The following is a 20,201-nucleotide window of genomic DNA, read 5'->3' on the forward strand; positions in this document are numbered from 1 at the left end:
CACGGGTAGCATTCCAGAGAGACATCAGGGATTGCAACGTGCTCTGCTTCACGGAAACATGGCTAACTCAAGGGACACTAACGGAGTCGGTGCAGCCAGCTGGTTTCTTCATGCATCGCGCCGACAGAAACAAACATCTTTCCGGTAAGAAGAGGGGCGGGGGGGTATGCCTTATGATTAACGAGAAGTGGTGTGATCATCATAACAACACACAGGAACTCAAGTCATTCTGTTCACCTGATCTAGAACTCCTCACAATCAAATGTCGACCGCATTATCTACCAAGGGAATTCTCTTCAATCATAATCACAGCCGTATATATTCCCCCCCAAGCAGACACATCGATGGCCCTGAACGAACTTTATCTGACTCTTTGTAAACTGGAAACCACACACCCTGAGGCTGCATTCATCGTAGCTGGGGATTTTAACAAGGCTAATCTAAAAACAAAACTCCCTAAATTCTATCAGCATATCGATTGTGCTACCAGGGCTGGAAAAACCCTAGACCATTGTTATACTAATTTCCGCGACGCATATAAGGCCCTCCCCCGCCCCCCTTTCGGAAAAGCTGACCACGACTCCATTTTGTTGATTCCAGCCTACAAACAGAAACTCAAACAACAGGCTCCCGCGCTCAGGTCTGTTCAACGCTGGTCCGACCAATCTGAATCCACGCTTCAAGACTGCTTCGATCACGCGGATTGGAATATGTTCCGCATCGCGTCCAACAACAATATTGACGAATATGCTGATTCGGTGAGCGAGTTCATTAGGAAGTGCATTGACGATGTCGTACCCACAGCAACGATTAAAACATTCCCAAACCAGAAACCGTGGATTGACGGCAGCATTCGCGTGAAACTGAAAGCGCGAACCACTGCTTTTAACCAGGGCAAGGTGACCGGAAGCATGACCGAATACAAACAGTGTAGCTATTCTCTCCGCAAGGCAATCAAACAGGCTAAGTCCCAGTACAGAGACAAAATCGAGTCGCAATTCAACAGCTCAGACACAAGAGGTATGTGGCAGGGTCTACAGTCAATCACGGATTACAAAAAGAAAACCAGCCCCGTCGCGGACCAGGATGTCTTGCTCCCAGACAGGCTAAACAACTTTTTTGCCCGCTTTGAGGACAATACAGTGCCACTGACACGGCCCCCTACCAAAACCTGCGGGCTCTCCTTCACTGCAGCCGAGGTGAGTAAAACATTTAAACGTGTTAACCCTCGCAAGGCTGCAGGCCCAGACGGCATTCCCAGCCGCGTCCTCAGAGCATGCGCAGACCAGCTGGCTGGTGTGTTTACGGACATATTCAATCAATCCTTATCCCAGTCTGCTGTTCCCACATGCTTCAAGAGGGCCACCATTGTTCCTGTTCCCAAGAAAGCTAAGGTAACTGAGCTAAACGACTACCGCCCCGTAGCACTCACTTCCGTCATCATGAAGTGCTTTGAGAGACTAGTCAAGGACCATATCACCTCCACCCTACCGGACACCCTAGACCCACTCCAATTTGCTTACCGACCCAATAGGTCCACAGACGACGCAATCGCAACCACACTGCACACTGCCCTAACCCATCTGGACAAGAGGAATACCCATGTGAGAATGCTGTTCATCGATTACAGCTCAGCATTTAACACCATAGTACCCTCCAAACTCGTCATCAAGCTCGAGACCCTGGGTCTCGACCCCGCCCTGTGCAACTGGGTCCTGGACTTCCTGACGGGCCGCCCCCAGGTGGTGAGGGTAGGTAACAACATCTCCACCCCGCTGATCCTCAACACTGGGGCCCCACAAGGGTGCGTTCTGAGCCCTCTCCTGTACTCCCTGTTCACCCACGACTGCGTGGCCATGCACGCCTCCAACTCAATCATCAAGTTTGCGGATGACACTACAGTGGTAGGCTTGATTACCAACAATGACGAGACGGCCTACAGGGAGGAGGTGAGGGCCCTCGGAGTGTGGTGTCAGGAAAATAACCTCACACTCAACGTCAACAAAACAAAGGAGATGATTGTGGACTTCAGGAAACAGCAGAGGGAGCACCCCCCTATCCACATCGACGGGTCAGTAGTGGAGAAGGTGGAAAGTTTTAAGTTCCTCGGTGTACACATCACGGACAAACTGAATTGGTCCACCCACACAGACAGCGTTGTGAAGAAGGCGCAGCAGCGCCTCTTCAACCTCAGGAGGCTGAAGAAATTCGGCTTGTCACCAAAAGCACTCACAAACTTCTACAGATGCACAATCGAGAGCATCCTGTCGGGCTGTATCACCGCCTGGTACGGCAACTGCTCCGCCCACAACCGTAAGGCTCTCCAGAGGGTAGTGAGGTCTGCAGAACGCATCACCGGGGGCAAACTACCTGCCCTCCAGGACACCTACACCACCCGATGTCACAGGAAGGCCATAAAGATCATCAAGGACAACAACCACCCAAGCCACTGCCTGTTCACCCCGCTATCATCCAGAAGGCGAGGTCAGTACAGGTGCATCAAAGCAGGGACCGAGAGACTGAAAAACAGCTTCTATCTCAAGGCCATCAGACTGTTAAACAGCCACCACTAACATTTAGCGGCCGCTGCCAACATACCGACTCAACTCCAGCCACTTTAAAAAGGGGAATTGATGGAAATTATGTAAAAATGTACCACTAGCCACTTTAAACAATGCCACTTAATATAATGTTTACATACCCTACATTACCCATCTCATATGTATATACTGTACTCTATATCATCTACTGCATCTTGCCATCTTTATGTAATACATGTACCACTAGCCACTTTAAACTATGCCACTTTATGTTTACATACCCTACAGTACTCATCTCATATGTATATACCGTACTCTATACCATCTACTGCATCTGCCATGCCGTTCTGTACCACCACTCATTCATATATCTTTATGTACATATTCTTTATCCCTTTACACTTGTGTGTGTGTGTAAGGTAGTAGTTGTGGAATTGTTAGGTTAGATTACTTGTTGGTTATTACTGCATTGTCGGAACTAGAAGCACAAGCATTTCGCTACACTCGCATTAACATCTGCTAACCATGTGTATGTGACTAATAAAATTTGATTTGATTTGATTTGATTTAACCATGGAAAGGTGACTGTGATTATGGCCGAATACAAACAGTGTAGTTATTCCCTCCACAGGGCAATCAAACAAGCGAAATGTCAGTATTGAGACAAAGTGGAGTCACAATTCAACGGCTCAGACACGAGACGTATGTGGAAAAGTCTGCACACAATCATGGACTACAAAAAGAGAACCAGCCACGTCACGGACACCGATGTCTTGCTTCCAGAAAAACTAAACACCTTCTTTGCCTGCTTTGAGGATAATACAGTGCCACCGACGCGGTCCACTACCAAGGACTGTGGGCTCTCCTTCTCCATGGCCGACGTGAGGAAGACATTTAAGCATGTTAACCCTTGCAAGGCTGCCGGCCCAGACGGCATCCGTAGCCGCGTCCTCAGAGCATGCGCAGACCAGCTGGCTGGTGTGTTTACAGACATATTCAACAAATCTCTATCCCAGTCTGCTGTCCCCACATGCTTCAAGATGACCACCATTGTTCCTGTACCCAAGAAGGCAAAGGTAACTGAACTAAATGACTATAGCCCCGTAGCACTCACTACTGTCATCATGAAGTGCTTTGAGAGGCTAGTGAAGGATTATATCGCTTCCACCTTACCTGTCACCCTAGACCCATTTCAATTTGCTTACTGCCCCAATAGATCCACAGACGATGCAATCGCCATTACACTGCACACTGCCCTATCTCATCTGGACAAGAGGAATACCTATGTAAGAATGCTGTTCATTGACTATAGCTCACCATTCAACAGCATAGTACCCTCCAAGCTCATCATTAAGCTAGAGGCCCTGGGTCTCAACCCCACCCTGTGCAACTGGGTCCTGGACTTCCTGACGGGCCGCCCCAGGTTGTGAAGGTAGGAAACAACATCTCCAATTCGCTGATCCTCAACACTGGGGCCCCACAAGGGTGTGTGCTCAGCCCCCTTCTGTACTCCCTGTTCACCATGACTGCGTGGCCATGCATGCCTCCAACTCAATCATCAAGTTTGCAGACGACACAACAATAGTAGGCTTGATTACCAACAACGACGAGACAGCCTATAGGGGAGGATGTGCGGGCACTCGGAGTGTGGTGTCAGCAAAACAACCTCTCACTCAACGTCAAAAAAACAAAGGAGATGATCATGGACTTCAGGAAACAGCAGAGGGAGCACCCCCCTATCCACATCGACGGGATGTGGATAGGACCAAGCAGCGTGGGAAAATGGACTCCTGGACATGGGAGGAAATTCTGGACGGCAGGGGACCCTGGGCACAGCTGGGGGAGTATCGCCGTCCGAAAGAGGAGCTGGAGGCAGCTAGAGCGGAGCGGCGACACTACGAGGAATTGGCGCGAGGTAACGGGCACGAGAGGCAGCCCCAGAATTTTTTTGGGGGGGAGGCACACGGGGAGATTGGCAGACTCAGGTAGGAGACCTGAGCCAACTCCCCGTGCTTACCGTGGCGAGAGAGTGACTGGACAGGCACCGTGTTATGCGGTGAAGCGCACGGTGTCCCCAGTGCGCACGCATAGCCCGGTGCGCTACATCGCAGCTCCTCGAATCGGCCGGGCTAGAGTGGGCATCGAGCCAGGAGGGATGATGCCGGCTCAGCGCATCTGGTCTCCAGTGCGTCTCCTCGGCCCGGGGTATACTGCACCAGCCCTACGCACGGTGTCCCCTGCACAGCCCAGTACAGCCTGTTCCAACTCCCCGGGCTACAGGGGGGATCCAGCCAGGACAAGTTGTGCTAGCTCTGCGCTCGAGACCGCCAGTGCGTATCCACGGTCCAGTGCATCCGGTGCCTCGGCCAAGGACAAGGCCTCCTGCATGTCTCCCCAGCCTGGTGAGTTCTGTGCCTGTGCTAAGCCCTAACCCTCCTGCATGTCACCCCAGCCTGGGGAGTCCTGTGCCTTCTCCCAGAGCCAGGCCTCTTGTGTGTCTCTCCATTCCAGTGAGGATCCAGGGCACGAAGCCTCCAGTGGTGATCCATGGCAAGAAGCCTCCAGCAATGATCCATGGCACGAAGCCTCCAGCGATGATCCATGGCACGAAGCCTCCAGTGACGATCCATGGCACGAAGCCTCCAGTGACGATCCATGGCACGAAGCCTCCAGTGATGATCCATGGCACGAAGCCTCCAGTGATGATCCATGGCACGAAGCCTCCAGTGATGATCCATGGCACGAAGCCTCCAGTGATGATCCATGGCACGAAGCCTCCAGTGATGATCCATGACACGAAGCCTCCTGTGATGATACATGGCACGACGCCTCCTGTGATGATCCATGGCACGAAGCCTCCAGTGATGATCCATGGCACGAAGCCTCCTGTGATGATCCATGGCACGAAGCCTCCAGTGAGGATCCATCGCACGAAGCCTCCAGTGATGATCCATGGTACGAAGCCTCCAGTGAGGATCCATGGCACGAAGCCTCCAGTGAGGATCCATGGCACGAAACCTCCAGTGAGGAGTTATGGCACGAGGCCCCCAACGAAGGATGTCAGTCCTGAGCCTCCAGCGACGCCCTCTAGTCCGGAGCCTCCAGCGACGCCCTCTAGTCCGGAGGCTCCAGCGACGCCCTCTAGTCCGGAGCCTCCAGCGACGCCATCTAGTCCGGAGCCTCCAGCGTCGCCCTCTAGTCCGGCGCCTCCAGCGTCGCCCTCTAGTCCGGAGCCTCCAGCGTCGCCCTATAGTCCGGAGCCTCCAGCGGCGCCCTCTAGTCCGGAGCCTCCAGCGACGCCCTCTAGTCCGGAGCCTCCAGCGACGCCCTCTAGTCCGGAGCCTCCAGGGACGGGCTTCAGTCAGGAGCAACCAGAGTCTCCCTCCTGTCTGGAGCAGCCAGAGTCTCCCTCCTGTCCGGAGCAGTCAGAGTCTCCCTCCTGTCCGGAGCAGCCAGAGTCTCCCTCCTGTTCGGGGCCCGCTGCGAGGGTCCCCGGTCCGGGGTCGGCGGTAAGGGTCCCCGCTCCAGAGGCGCCACCTAAGTGGGCCAAGACTAAGGTGGAGCGGGGTCCACGTCCCGCACCAGAGCCGCCACCGCGGTGAAATGCCCACCCAGACCCTTCCCTATAGGTTCAGGTTTTGCGGCCGAAGTCCGCACATTTGGGGTGGGGTACTGCAGTTTGGGGTGGGGTACTGCAGTTTGGGCATTCTATGTCTGGTGTTCTATGTTGTCCTTGTGTTGTATTTCTATGTGTTTGGCCTGGTATGGTTCCCAATCATAGGCAGCTGTCTATCGTTGTCTCTGATTGAGAATCATACTTAAGTAGCCTGTTCCCACCTGTGTTTGTGGGTGGCTGTTTTCTGTTTTGTGTGTTCACCTTACAGGACTGTTCGTTTGTCGTTTTTGTTGTTTCATCAAGTGTTTCGTATTTTATTAAAGGTAATATGAACACTTACCACGCTGCACCTTGGTCCTCTTCTCCTTCTCCCGACGACGGTCGTTACAATCTCATGGAAGTGGTATTTGTATTTTGTATTTATTATGGATCCACATTAGCTAAGGCAGCAGCTACTCTTCCTGGGGTCCAGCAGTTTTCTTGGCTGGAATAGCATACGACAAGGGACGCTGTTTTCTGTAAAATGTGTAGACATTTCCCAGAGGCCACTATTGAAGGCTAATTTGTTACAGGACTTATATAAGGATTGGCAGTGCCTTCGCGAGGCACGTGTTAAGCACCAGGCTAGCAAATCCTACATTTGCACTGGATAAACTTCAAGGCTACAGCACAAGCCATCGCAATCAAAGCCAGGGTAATGTTTTAAATCAATTTAACTGCGAGGCCATGGGATATTTATTTGTAGAGAGGAACCATCTGGTTCTGGACATTATAATGCTATGTGCTAAACAGGATACAGCACTACGTGGATATAGGGAAAGTGAAGAGGCTCTTAATAAGGGCAATGTTTTTATTTATTTAATTAATTTCCAAATATGATCCAAAAATGCAAAATCGTCTAGAGCAACTGCCCAAAAACGCTAGACTCCTGAGTCCAGACATTCAAGACAGGCTGCTTGAGTAAGCAGCCTCCCTACTAATGTGCAAAATCAAAGCAGAGCTCTGTGAATGGCCAAGCACCTAATATGCTATTATGGTAGACGAGAACAAGGATGAATCGAAACCTGAACTTGTCACAGTTTGTATCAGATGTCCACAGGGGGGTGGTAACAAAAATGGCAATTGGGTTTTTAGACACAAGATTCAAACGCAAACGCCATTTCTGAGAGGATTTTTACAAGTGATTGAACCACTGGAACTAGACACCATGTGGGTTGACATTCTGGACAGACAGTTGACTGAGCTGCACACCTGGTTCCAAGAGGATACATATGGAATAATGAGAGGAGCAAATACCATAAAGATCAATGTATCAAAATAAACTACAAAATACTTATATTTTGAAATGTATTTTAAAATGCAGAAATACATTTGCAAGTAGCCTTCCAAAACATTCACAGAAACAGTTCCAGAAAATTCCAGAAACCGCATGTCAAATGCGGAGAAGGTTTATTCAGTATGGAACGTACGTTACAGCAGTTTTACTAAATGCACTACCATGTGTTTTTTAAACTTTCCCAAACAACTGTCGTTTTGACCCCTTTCCCAACATATTCTACTTGCTATGACTGTGACATGTTGTTTATCTACCTTATTGAATGAACTGAAGTTACGCTGGATAAGTGTGTCTGCTAAATGATTGTCACACCCTGGCCTTAGTTATCTTTGTTTTCATTAGTATTTTAGTTAGGTCAGGGTGTGACATGGGTTAGTATGTGTTTTTGTATTGTCTAGTGTGGTTTGTATGGTTGAGGGGGTTTCATAGAGTAGATGGGGTTGTGTTCAGTGTAGGTGTTTAGAATTGTCTATGGTTGAGTGTAGTTGTTTAGGAAAGTCTATGGTTGCCTGATTTGGTTCTCAATCAGAGACAGCTGGTTATTGTTGTCTCTGATTGGGAGCCATATTTAAGGTAGCCATAGGCTTTAGGTGTTTGTGGGTAATTGTCTATGTAGAACGTTTGTTGCTTGTCTGTGCACTTACGTTATTTAGCTTCACGGTCGTTTGTTGTTTTTTGTTAGTTTGTTAAAGTGTGTCGTGTTCATTCATCTTCATTAATAAAGAGAAGATGTATCAATATCACGCTGCGCCTTGGTCCGTCTCTCCACACGAACGTGACAGAATTACCCACCACAGGATCAAGCAGCGTGACAAGGGGCAACAGGAGCAAGGCATCAAGGATTCTTGGACATGGGAGGAGATATTGGATGGAAAGGGACCTTGGGCTCAACCTGGAGAATATCACCGTCCCAAAGCTGAGCTGGAGGCAGCGAAAGCAGAGAGGCGGCGATATGAGGAGGCAGCACGGAGGCAAGGCTGGAAGCCCGTGAGTACTACCCAAACATTTCTTGGGGGGGGATAGGAGGTGGTGGGCCGAGGGCAGGTAGGAGACCTGCGCCCACTTCCCAGGCTAACCGTGGAGAGCGGGAGTACGGGCAGACACCGTGTTACGCAGTAGAGCGTACGGTGTCTCCTGTACGTGTGCATAGCCCAGTGCGGGTTATTCCACCTCCCCGCACTGGTAGGGCTAGATTGAGCATTGAGCCAAGTGCCATGAAGCCGGCTCTACCTATCTGGCCACCAGTGCGTCTCCTCGGGCCGGCTTACATGGCACCAGCCTTACGCATGGTGTCCCCGGTTCGCCTACATAGCCCGGTGCGGGTTATTCCACCTCCCCGCACTGGTCGGGCGACGGGGAGCATTCAACCAGGTAAGGTTGGGCAGGCTCAATGCTCAAGGGAGCCAGTACGCCTGCACGGTCCGGTATTTCCGGCGCCACCTCCCCGCCCCAGTCCAGTTCCACCAGTGCCTACACCACGCACCAGGCTTCCAGTGTGTCTCCAGAGCCCTGTTCCTCCTCCACGCACTCGTCCAATGGTGCGTGTCTCCAGCCCATTACCACCAGTGCCTACGCCACGCACCAAGCCTCCTGTGCGTCTCCAGAGTCCTGTGCATCCTGTTGCTGCTCCCCGCACTAGCCTTGAAGTGCTTGTTCCCAGCCCGGTACCACCAGTTCCGGCACCACGCACTAGGCCTAATGTGCGTCTCCAGGGTCCAGTATGCCCTGTTCCTTCTCCCCGCACTAGCCTTGATATGCGTGTCCCCAGCCCGGTACCACCAGTTCCGGCACCACGCACCAGGCCTACAGTGCGCCTCATACGGCCAGAGCCATCCGTCTCCCCAGCGCCATCTGAGCCATCCGTCTCCCCAGCGCCATCTGAGCCATCCGTCTCCCCAGCGCCATCTGAGCCATCCGTCTCCCCAGCGCCATCTGAGCCATCCGTCTCCCCAGCGCCATCTGAGCCATCCGTCTCCCCAGCGCCATCTGAGCCATCCGTCTCCCCAGCGCCATCTGAGCCATCCGTCTGTCCCGAGCCATTAGAGCCGCCCGTCTGTCCCGAGCCGTCAGAGCCGTTCGTCAGTCAGGAGCCGCTAGAGCCGCCAACCAGACAGGATCCGCCAGAGCCGCCAACCAGACAGGATCCGCCAGAGCCGCCAACCAGACAGGATCCGCCAGAGCCGCCAACCAGACAGGATCCGCCAGAGCCGCCAACCAGACAGGATCTGCCAGAGCCGCCAACCAGACAGGATCCGCCAGAGCCGCCAACCAGACAGGATCCGCCAGAGCCGCCAACCAGACAGGATCCGCCAGAGCCGCCAACCAGACAGGATCCGCCAGAGCCGCCAACCAGACAGGATCCGCCAGAGCCGCCAACCAGACAGGATCTGCCAGAGCCGCCAGAGAGCCATGAGCAGCCAGATCCGTCAGCCAGCCATGAGCAGCCAGATCCGTCAGCCAGCCATGAGCAGCCAGATCCGTCAGCCAGCCATGAGCAGCCAGATCCGTCAGCCAGCCATGAGCAGCCAGATCCGTCAGCCAGCCATGAGCAGCCAGATCCGTCAGCCAGCCATGAGCAGCCAGATCCGTCAGCCAGCCAGGATCCGCCAGAGCCGTCCAGCCAGGATCCGCCAGAGCCGTCCAGCCAGGATCCGCCAGAGCTGTCCAGCCAGGATCCGCCATTTAGTCCGGTGCTGCCCCTTAGTCCGGGGCTGCCCCTTAGTCCGGTGCTGCCCCTTAGTCCGGTGCTGCCCCTTAGTCCGGTGCTGCCCCTTATCCCGGTGCTGCCTCTTATCCCGGTGCTGCCTCTTATCCCGGTGCTGCCCCTTATCCTGGTGCTGCCCCTTATCCCGGTGCTGCCCCTTATCCCGGTGCTGCCCCTTATCCTGGTGCTGCCCCTTAGTCCGGTGCTGCCTCTTAGTCCGGTGCTGCCACTTAGTCCGGTGCTGCCCCTGAATCCAGTGGGGTTAAGTTGGAGGGTGGTCATTTGGAGGAGGCTACGAAAGCGGGTAGTGACTATGGTGGGGTGGGGACCACGACCAGTACCAGAGCCGCCACCATGGACAGACGCCCACCCAGACCCTCCCATAGACTTTATGCTGGTGCGTCCGGAGTTCGCACCTTAAGGGGGGGGTTATGTCACACCCTGGCCTTAGTTATCTTTGTTTTCATTAGTATTTTAGTTAGGTCAGGGTGTGACATGGGTTAGTATGTGTTTTTGTATTGTCTAGTGTGGTTTGTATGGTTGAGGGGGTTTCATAGAGTAGATGGGGTTGTGTTCAGTGTAGGTGTTTAGAATTGTCTATGGTTGAGTGTAGTTGTTTAGGAAAGTCTATGGTTGCCTGATTTGGTTCTCAATCAGAGACAGCTGGTTATTGTTGTCTCTGATTGGGAGCCATATTTAAGGTAGCCATAGGCTTTAGGTGTTTGTGGGTAATTGTCTATGTAGAACGTTTGTTGCTTGTCTGTGCACTTACGTTATTTAGCTTCACGGTCGTTTGTTGTTTTTTGTTAGTTTGTTAAAGTGTGTCGTGTTCATTCCTCTTCATTAATAAAGAGAAGATGTATCAATATCACGCTGCGCCTTGGTCCGTCTCTCCACACGATCGTGACAATGATCAAATCTATATGTGCAAATTAACATACCAAAATGAACTGCAAAGCACACTGGGTATTATTATTGGCCTTATTTCGGGACAGAGCTAACTAGGATAATACTGAGTATCATTTTTACATATACATTTAGGTGCGCTCAAAGTATTCAGACCCCTTGACTTTTTCACATTTTGTTACCTTACAGCCATATTCAAAAAATTATAAAAGTGTTTTTCCCCCTCATCAATCTACACACAATACCCCATAATGACAAAACAAAAACAGGTTTTTAGACATTTTTGCAAATGTAATGAAAAAAAACCAACTGAAATATCACATTTACACAAGTATTCAGACCCTTTACTCAGTACTTTGTTGAAGTACTTTTGGCAGCGATTACAGCATCGAGGCTTCTTGGGTATGATGCTACAAGCTTGGCACACCTGTATTTGTGGAGTTTCTCCCATTCTTCTCTGCAGATCCTCTCAGATCCTCTCTCTGTCAGGTTAGATGGGGAGCGTTGCTGCACCGCTATTTTCAGGTCTCTCCAGAGATGTTCGATCGGGTTTAAGTCCGGGCTTTGGCTGGGCTACTCAAGGAAATTCAGAGACTTGTCCCAAAGCCACTCCTGCATTGTCTTGGCTGTTTGCTTAGGGTCATTGTCCTGTTGGAAGATGAACATTCGCCCCAGTCTGAGGTCCTGAGCCTTCTGGAGCAGAATTTCATCAAGGATCTCTCTGTACTTTGCTCCGTTCATCTTACCCTCAATCCTGACTAATCTCCAAGTCCCTGCAGCTGAAAAACCTCCCCACAGCATGATCCTGCCACCTCCATGCTGCTACCACCATGCTTCACCGTAGGGATGGTGCCAAGTTTTCTCCAGACGTGACGCTTTGCATTCAGGCCAAAGAGTTCAATCTTGGTTTCATCAGACCAGAGAATCTTGTTTCTCATGGTCTGTGAGTCCTTTAGGTTCCTTTTGGCAAACTCCAAGTAGTCTGTCATGTGCCTTTTACTGAGGAGTGGCTTACATAAAGGTCTGATTGGTGGAGTGCTGCAAAGATGGGTTGTCCTTCTGGAAGGTTCTCCCATCTCCACAGAGGAACTCTGGAGCTCTGTCAGAGTGACCATCAGGTTCTTGGTCACCTCCCTGACCAAGGTCCTTCTCCCACGATTGCTCAGTTTGGCCAGACGGCCAGCTCTAGGAAGAGTCTTGGTGGTTCCAAACTTCTTCCTTTAAAAATGATGGAGGCGAATGTATTCTTGGGGACGTTCAAGGCTACAGACCTTTTTTGGTATCCTTCCCCAAATCTGTGCCTCGACACAATCCTGTCTCAGAGCTCTACGGACAATTCCTTCAACCTCATGGCTCGGTTTTTGCTCTGACATGCACTGTCAACTGTGGGACCCTAAATAGACAGATGTGTGCTTTTCTAAATCATGTCCAATCAATTAAATTTACCACAGGTGGACTCCAATCAAGTTGTAGAAACAGCTCAAGGATTATCAATGAAAACAGGATGTACCAGAGCTCAATTTCAAGTCTCATAGCAAAGGGTCTGAATACTTACAGTTGAAGTCGGAAGTTTACATGCACTTAGGTTGGAGTCATTAAAACTCGTTTTTCAACCGCTCCACAAATGTCTTGTTAACAAAATATAGTTTTGGCAAGTCGGTTTGGACATCTACTTGTGCATGACACAAGTAATTTTTCCAACAATTCTTTACAGACATATTATTTCACTTATAATTCACTGTATCACAATTCCAGTGGGTCAGAAGTTTACATACACTAAGTTGACTGTGCCTTTAAACAGCTTGGAAAATTCCAGAAAATTATGTCATGGCTTTAGAAGCTTCTGATAGGCGAATTGACATCATTTGAGTCAATTGGAGGTGTACCTCGATGTATTTCAAGGCCTTCCTTCAAACTCATTGCCTCTTTGCTTGACATGGGAAAATCAAAAGAAATCAGCCAAGACCTCAGAAAAAAATTGTAGACCTCCACAAGTCTGGTTCATCCTTGGGAGCAATTTCCAAACACCTGAAGGTACCACGTTCATCTGTACAAACAATAGTACGCAAGTATAAACACCATGGGACCACGCAGTCATCATACCGCTCAGGAAGGAGACATGTTCTGTCTCCTAGAGATGAATGTACTTTGGTGCGAAAAGTGCTAATCAATCCCAGAAAAACAGCATAGGACCTTGTGAAGATGCTGGAGGAAACAGGTACAAAAGTATCTATATCCACAGTAAAACAAGTCCTATATCGACATAACCTGAAAGGCCGCTCAGCAAGGAAGAAGCCACTGCTCCAAAACCGCCATAAAAAAAGCCAGACTACGGTTTGCAGTTGCACATGGGGACAAAGATCGTACTTTTTGGAGAAATGTCCTCTGTTCTGATGAAACAAAAATAGAACTGTTTGGGCATAATGACCATCGTTATGTATGGAGGAAAAAGGGGGAGGCTTGTAAGCAGAAGAACACCATCCCAACCGTGAAGCACGGGGGTGGCAGCATCATGTTGTGGGGGTGCTTTGCTGCAGGAGGGACTGGGGCACTTCACAAAATAGATGGCAGCATGAGATAGGAAAATCATGTGGATATATTGAAACAACATCTCAAGAGATCAGTCAGGAAGTTAAAGCTTGGTGGCAAATGGGTCTTCCATTTTGGAGAGGCCATCACAAAGCCCTGACCTCAATCCTATAGAAAATATGGGGGCAGAACTGAAAAAGTGTGTGCGAGCTAGGAGGCCTACAAACCTTATTCAGTTACACCAGCTCTGTTAGGAGGAATGGGCCAAAATTCAACCAATTTATTGTGGGAAGTTTGTGGAAGGCTACCCGAAATGTTTGACCCAAGTCAAACAATTTAAAGGCAATGCTACCAAATACTAATTGAGTGAATGTAAACTTCTGACCCACTGGGAATGTGATGAAAGAAAGAAATGCTGAAATAAATCATTCTCCCTACTATTATTTTTTTGAAGAATTTACATTCTTCAAATAGTGGTGATCCTAACTGACCTAAGACAGGGAATTTATACTAAGATTAAATGTCAGGAATTGTGTAAAACTGAGTTGAAATGTATTTGGCTAAGGTGTACTGTATGTAAACTTCCGACTTCAACTGTATATAAATAAGGTATTTCAGTGTTTTTGTTGTTGTTGTTTTTTACCAAAAAATAATTATTTTTCCATTTTGAAAATACAAATTACAGTTCTCGAAAGTTTCTTATTACAAAACAGTGTAGTTCATCCCAGCGTTATACAAATTACAAAATACTCAGAAGTAATTTAAATATACATTTAAAATGCATGTAACAGAAATGCTTCCCATATCTGGCAGCAGCGGCCTGTCTGCCAGGGTCTAGGACTTTTGCACTGAAATAATCACTTCAGGCCCCATGTGATCACTATCATAACTCTGTTATGGATGCTGAATTAACCGTGTTCATTCAGAAACTGCACCGGAAAGGAATTCCCATCCCTTATTGAGGTTTTGGACAGCTGCAGGCCTGACATTTTCCCTAACATCAATAGACTACTGAGGGCCATCATTGCCCTTCTTATTACTTCATGTAGTGTTGAGAGACTCTTCTCCACTACAAACCAGATCAAAACATCCATCAGATCTTGCATGCTGACTGCACATCTCAACAATCTTGCACTGTTGTACTTTGAAAGGGAACACAGTGACTCTTTGGACTATGATGAAATAATCTCCATCTTTAACCAAGCCTACACACTACAACATGTGGGTTCCTCAAGGGAAGGGTGATGGTTCTATGTGGAACCATACTGATCATAAGAACCCTTTGAGCCCTTCAATGGTTCTTTGCTGTTCAAAAAAGGGTTCTTTCCTCTTATAGTGATAGATAACTACACTGGACTTTCTACAAACTGGAAGCAACATATCCTGAGGCCGCATTTCTTTTAGCTGGGGACTTTAATGAAGCAAATGTGAGGAATATGCTACCAAAGTTCTATCAACACATTGCCTGTAGTACTCGCGCTTCAAAAACTCTTGAACATTGTTACTCTCCCTTCCGGGATTACTACAAGGCCCTCCCCCGCCCACCCTTTGGCAAATCAGATCAGGACTCCATTCTGCTCCTCCCTTCCTATAGGCAGAAACTCAAACAGGAAGTACCCGTGCTAAGGTCTATTTAACGCTGGACTGACCAATCGGAATCCATGCTTTTTTTTTGATTACACGGAATGGGATATGTTCCGGGTTGCCTCTGAGAATAACATTGATATATACACTGACACAGTGACTGAGTTCATCAGGAAGTGTAAAGGGGATGTTGTTCCCACTGTGACTATTAAAACCTACCCAAACCCAAAACTGTGGATTGATGGCAGCATTCGCGCAAAACTGAAAGCGCAAACCACCACATTTAACCATGGCAAGGTGTCTGGGAATATGCCTGAATACAAACACTTCAGTTATGCCCTCCGTAAGTCAATCAAACAGGAACAGGAACATCAGTACAGAGACAAAGTGGAGTCACAATTCAACGGCCCAGACACGAGACGTATGTGCCAGGGACTCCAGACAATCTCAGGATTACAAAGGGAAAACTAGCCACGTCGCGGACACCGCCGCCTTGCACCCGGACAAGCTAAACACCTTCTTCGCCCACTTTGAGGATAACACAGTGGCCCGCTCCCGAGGACTTTGGCTCTCGTTCTCTGTGGCCGATGTGAGTAAGACATTTAAGCTTGTTAATTAACCCTCGCAAGGATACTGGCCCAGACGGCATCCCTAGCCGCGTCCTCAGAGCATGCGCAGACCAGCTAGCTGGAGTGTTTACTGACATATTCAATCTCTCCCTATCCCAGTCTGCTATCCCTACTTGCTTCACAATGTCCACCATTGTTCCTGTACCAAAGAAAGCAAAGGTAACTTCTGTCATCATGAAGTGCTTTGAGAGGCTAGTTAAGGATCATATCACCTCCACTTTACCTGACACCCTAGACCCATTACAATTTGCATACCGCCCCAATAGAGCCACAGAAGATGCAATCGTGATCGCACTGCACACTGCCCTATGCCATCTGGACGAGAGGAATACCTATGTACGAATGCTGTTCATTGACTTCGCTCAGCCTTCAACACCATAGTACCCTCCAATCTCATCATTAAGTTTGGGGCCCTGGGTCTGAACCCCGCCCTGTGCAACTGGGTTCTGGACTTCCTGACGGGCCGCCCCAAGGTGCTGAAGGTAGGAAACAACACCTCTACTACGCTGATCCTCAACACAGGGGCCCCACAAGGGTGCGTGCTCGGACCCATCCTGTACTCCCTGTTCACCCATGACTGCATGGCCACGCACTTTTCCAACTCAATCATCAAGTTTGCAGACAACACAACAGTAGTAGGCCTGATTACCAACAATGACGAGATAGCCTACAGGGAGGAGGTGAGGTCCCTGGCGGAGTGGTGCCAGGAAAATAATTTCAACGTCAGCAAAATGAAAGAGCTGATCGTGGACTTCAGGAGACAGCAGAGGGAGCACGCCCCCATCCACATTAACGGGACCACAGTGGAGAAGGTGAAAAGCTTAAAGTTCCTTGGCATACACATCACGGACAATCTGAAATTGTCCACCCACACAGATAGTGTTGTAAAGAAGGCGCAAAAAGGCCCCTAAGACCCTCACAAACTCTTACAGATGCACCATTGAGAGCATCCTGTTGGGATGTATCACCGCCTGGTATGGCAACTGCACTGCCCGCAACCGCAGGGTTCTCCAGAGAGTGGTGCGGTCTGCCCAACACATCACCGGGGGCACACTGCCTGCCCTCCAGGACACCTACAGCACCCAATGTCACAGGAAGGCCAAAAAGATCATCAAGGGCATCAACCACCCGTGCCACGGCATGTTCCCCCTACTATCATCCAGAAGGCAAGGTCAGGTGCATCAAGGTGCATCAAAGCTGGGGCTGAGAGACTGAAAAACAGCTTCTATCTCAAGGCCATCAGACTGTTAAATAGCAATCACTAGCTGGCCTCCACCCAGTACCCTGCCATGAACTTAGTCACTGTCACTAGCCGGCTACCACCCGGTCACTCAACCCTGCACCTTAATAAACGCTGCTGCCCTATGTACATAGACATGGAATCACTGGTCACTTGAAAAATGTTTACATACTGTTTTACTAATTTCATATGTATATAATGTATTCTACTGTATTCCAGTCAATGCCACTCCGACATCGCTCATCCTAATATTTATATATTTCTTAATTCCATTCTTTTACTTTTAGATTCTATGAATTGTTGTGAATTGTTAGATACTACTGCACTGTTGGAGCTAGGAACACAAGCATTTAGCTACACCCGTAATAACAGCTGCTAAGTAAGTGTATCGCAAGCAATAAAATTGGGTTTGATTTTATTAAATGGTAGGGGCGGTGGCTAATTAGAATTTTTGGGGGCATGGTTTGTAGTCTGCCCTTTTTGTGCGACTGTGAGTGAGTACCATCCCAGTTGATCTAATCTGCTGTGTTAAGCTATTACATGTTATATATGACAATGGCTGGTGATGGTGCCTTGTGACAGACTCATGTATGGCCTCGTGACAATTGAGAACAGTTGATTAAGTCAGTATTTCTTAATTGTCTCCTTGGGGACCCCTAGTGATGGGGAATTTAAGCTTCCTGAAGCATTGAGGTTTTCCAGCCAATTTTGTCGAAAATAGGTTAATTACGCGAGGCTTTGAGCGACACAGTGTACACTAGTGGCACCTGCTGGTGTTATGGATGATGTCCCACACTGATATAGAAATTATATAAGTTAAGGGCTAAAAGTTAAAACAACCACTCAATGTATTGTGACACCTGTGAAACTGATAACAGGAAGGAGGTCTCCCCACCCAGGGAGGGGAGAAACCGTTAGGCTTGCAGTAGATTATGTAACATGTTGCAGGATATGATAAGCAATGACCATTTGGAGAAGACTTATACATAGCATTCATTTATTGAGTTAATGCCAAATAATAGAAGCGGTCATTTAACATGTGTGTGTGTGTGTGTGTTTCAAAGTAGGTTAGAGAAATATAGACAATTATAGGATGGAACATGTCTGTGTGGATTTGCAGAAAACAATTTGGTCTATTACTCTGACATTATAGACTAGACTGTGCTCCAAGAAGAGAAGTAAGTCAGGCACTGGGAAACCACAGAGGTTTCCTGTTTTGACCTCGACTTGTCAGTTGCAGACATGTAGATAGAGGAACCCAGGTAGACAGAAGGAGCTATCGAAGTTGAACATTGTGACAGTGTTAGATGAGAGGAGGGGCATTTATAAAGTGTATGTCATAACCAAATGTGTGAGGTATAAAAGGCATTGTATGATATTCAGAGCTCTCGTGAATTAAGAATCTGACTCTTGAAAGCTTGGTCTCCGTCTGCTTCATTTAAACCAGAACTCTGGGTTGCAGACTGAGTAGATTAATTCAAGTTCAGTTTAAGAACATTGAAAACAAAGTTCTCATAACACACACCCCGTAGCGCACGTGTGCAGCGTAGCCTTTTTGTCTTCTACCAAACCAATACCAAACCAATCAGGTGGTTGTTTGACAAAACGAAACTTCGGACATCATTGATCACGTGCTTCTGATAAAGTGATACAAGCATCGGGACACTGCTTTGAAGTACACTGCTTATTGATTTTGACACATGCCTCAGAGCTCCGGCATCAAACATGACATCACTAGGGACCCCCAGCCATTCCAGAGCAACTTGTTAATAAACACAATTATAAAACCTATGGAATTTTAAAAATATAATATGGCTATATAAACCATATATATATATATATATATATATATAGTATCAGCAGAAACAGTCAGAGAATTTCCTCCATTTCCTTCTCTCCTCCCGACTCTGACCTGGTTTCTGTGACTCTAAGAGACTGCACTACACAGCATTCTGTCAGATATCATCTGAAACTGTCTAAAACTCGGTTCTTCAGTACCAGAGGAGGCTGGTGGAAGGAGCTATAGGAGGATGGGCTCATTGTATCAGCTGGAATGGAATTAATGGAACGGTATTAAAAAAAACATCAAACATGGAACATCCATTTATTCCATTACAGCAATTACAATGAGGCGGTACTCCTAAAGCTCCTCACACCAGCCTCCACTGTTCAGTACCCAGGTCTCTGTGTTCTGTATGCTTGTGTGTCTGTAATGTTTGTCTATGTGACTGGTAGGGATTTCACCTGCATCGTCGGCACGCCACAAGACAAGCCCACTGAGCTAAAGCCTGTAACAGGCTTGGGGTCTTAGGCAAGGTCATGGGGGTCTATATAGAATTGATTTGTTCTGTAACAGAGATGATGTGAAACATTGACAGTAGGTTGTGTTATCTGAAACTATGTCTGATGTGTTCCTCTTCTCTCAGGTGGTAGCTGATGACAGTTATTTAAACGAGGTGCAAAACACAGGTAGGCTAACAGTCACCTCTCTCCTCTTCTTCCAGTTCCCTGATCCAATTCTTTGTGTTCTATAAAATGTACCATCCCTTCTTCCCCCACTCATATTCTCTCCATTCCTACTCTCACTCCTCATGTTCTTATAACCTATTTTCCCCTCCTCCTATATCCCCCCATCTCTATTCCCTCTCTCTCTCTCTCTCTCTCTCTCTCGCTGTGTGGCTGGTGGTTGTGATCTGGGTGGGGCTCTCTCTCTCTCTCACTAGCAAAGACCAGCCGATTCATCATTTCTGGCCTCAATCCAAGTGCTCAAAATCCACAGAAGCACACACACACACGCACCCAAATCTCTACAGTGCTGCTGATTAATTGAGGCCTTTGAATGCTGCCACATCAAGGAAAAGAAACCCTGCCACAACGTCTGACCAATCAGACAGCAGACTGGGGAGGGGAAGGTTCTGGGTGAAATGTGTCTGAGGTTTCGTCTGAGATTAATATGATAATCTGTAAGGCCCTCCTTGGCTTTGTTAGCGTACAGTACATCAGTGTGTTTTATTATTGTGTAGCTGATGTTGTAGGTATGAGTGTGTCTCGTGTTTGTATGCACTGCCGGCATGTGTGTGAGCACAGACACATACCCACCCCCGCATGGCTCAGCTC

The 20,201-nt window shown here is 48.5% G+C and overlaps 1 protein-coding gene across 1 annotated transcript in view; it reads left to right on the plus strand.

Annotated features, from left to right (window-relative positions):
* The window catches only part of LOC139580854 (neurotrypsin-like), a 44,887-nt gene that overhangs the window by 4,978 nt on the left and 19,708 nt on the right, over positions 1 to 20,201 (plus strand). The window contains exon 2 of the mRNA XM_071409920.1: positions 19,511 to 19,553. Coding sequence (XP_071266021.1) covers positions 19,511 to 19,553 — 43 coding nt within the window. The remainder of the gene's footprint in view (positions 1 to 19,510; positions 19,554 to 20,201) is intronic.

Source organism: Salvelinus alpinus, chromosome 7 (assembly GCF_045679555.1).
Source record: "Salvelinus alpinus chromosome 7, SLU_Salpinus.1, whole genome shotgun sequence".
Classification (NCBI taxonomy): domain Eukaryota; kingdom Metazoa; phylum Chordata; class Actinopteri; order Salmoniformes; family Salmonidae; genus Salvelinus; species Salvelinus alpinus.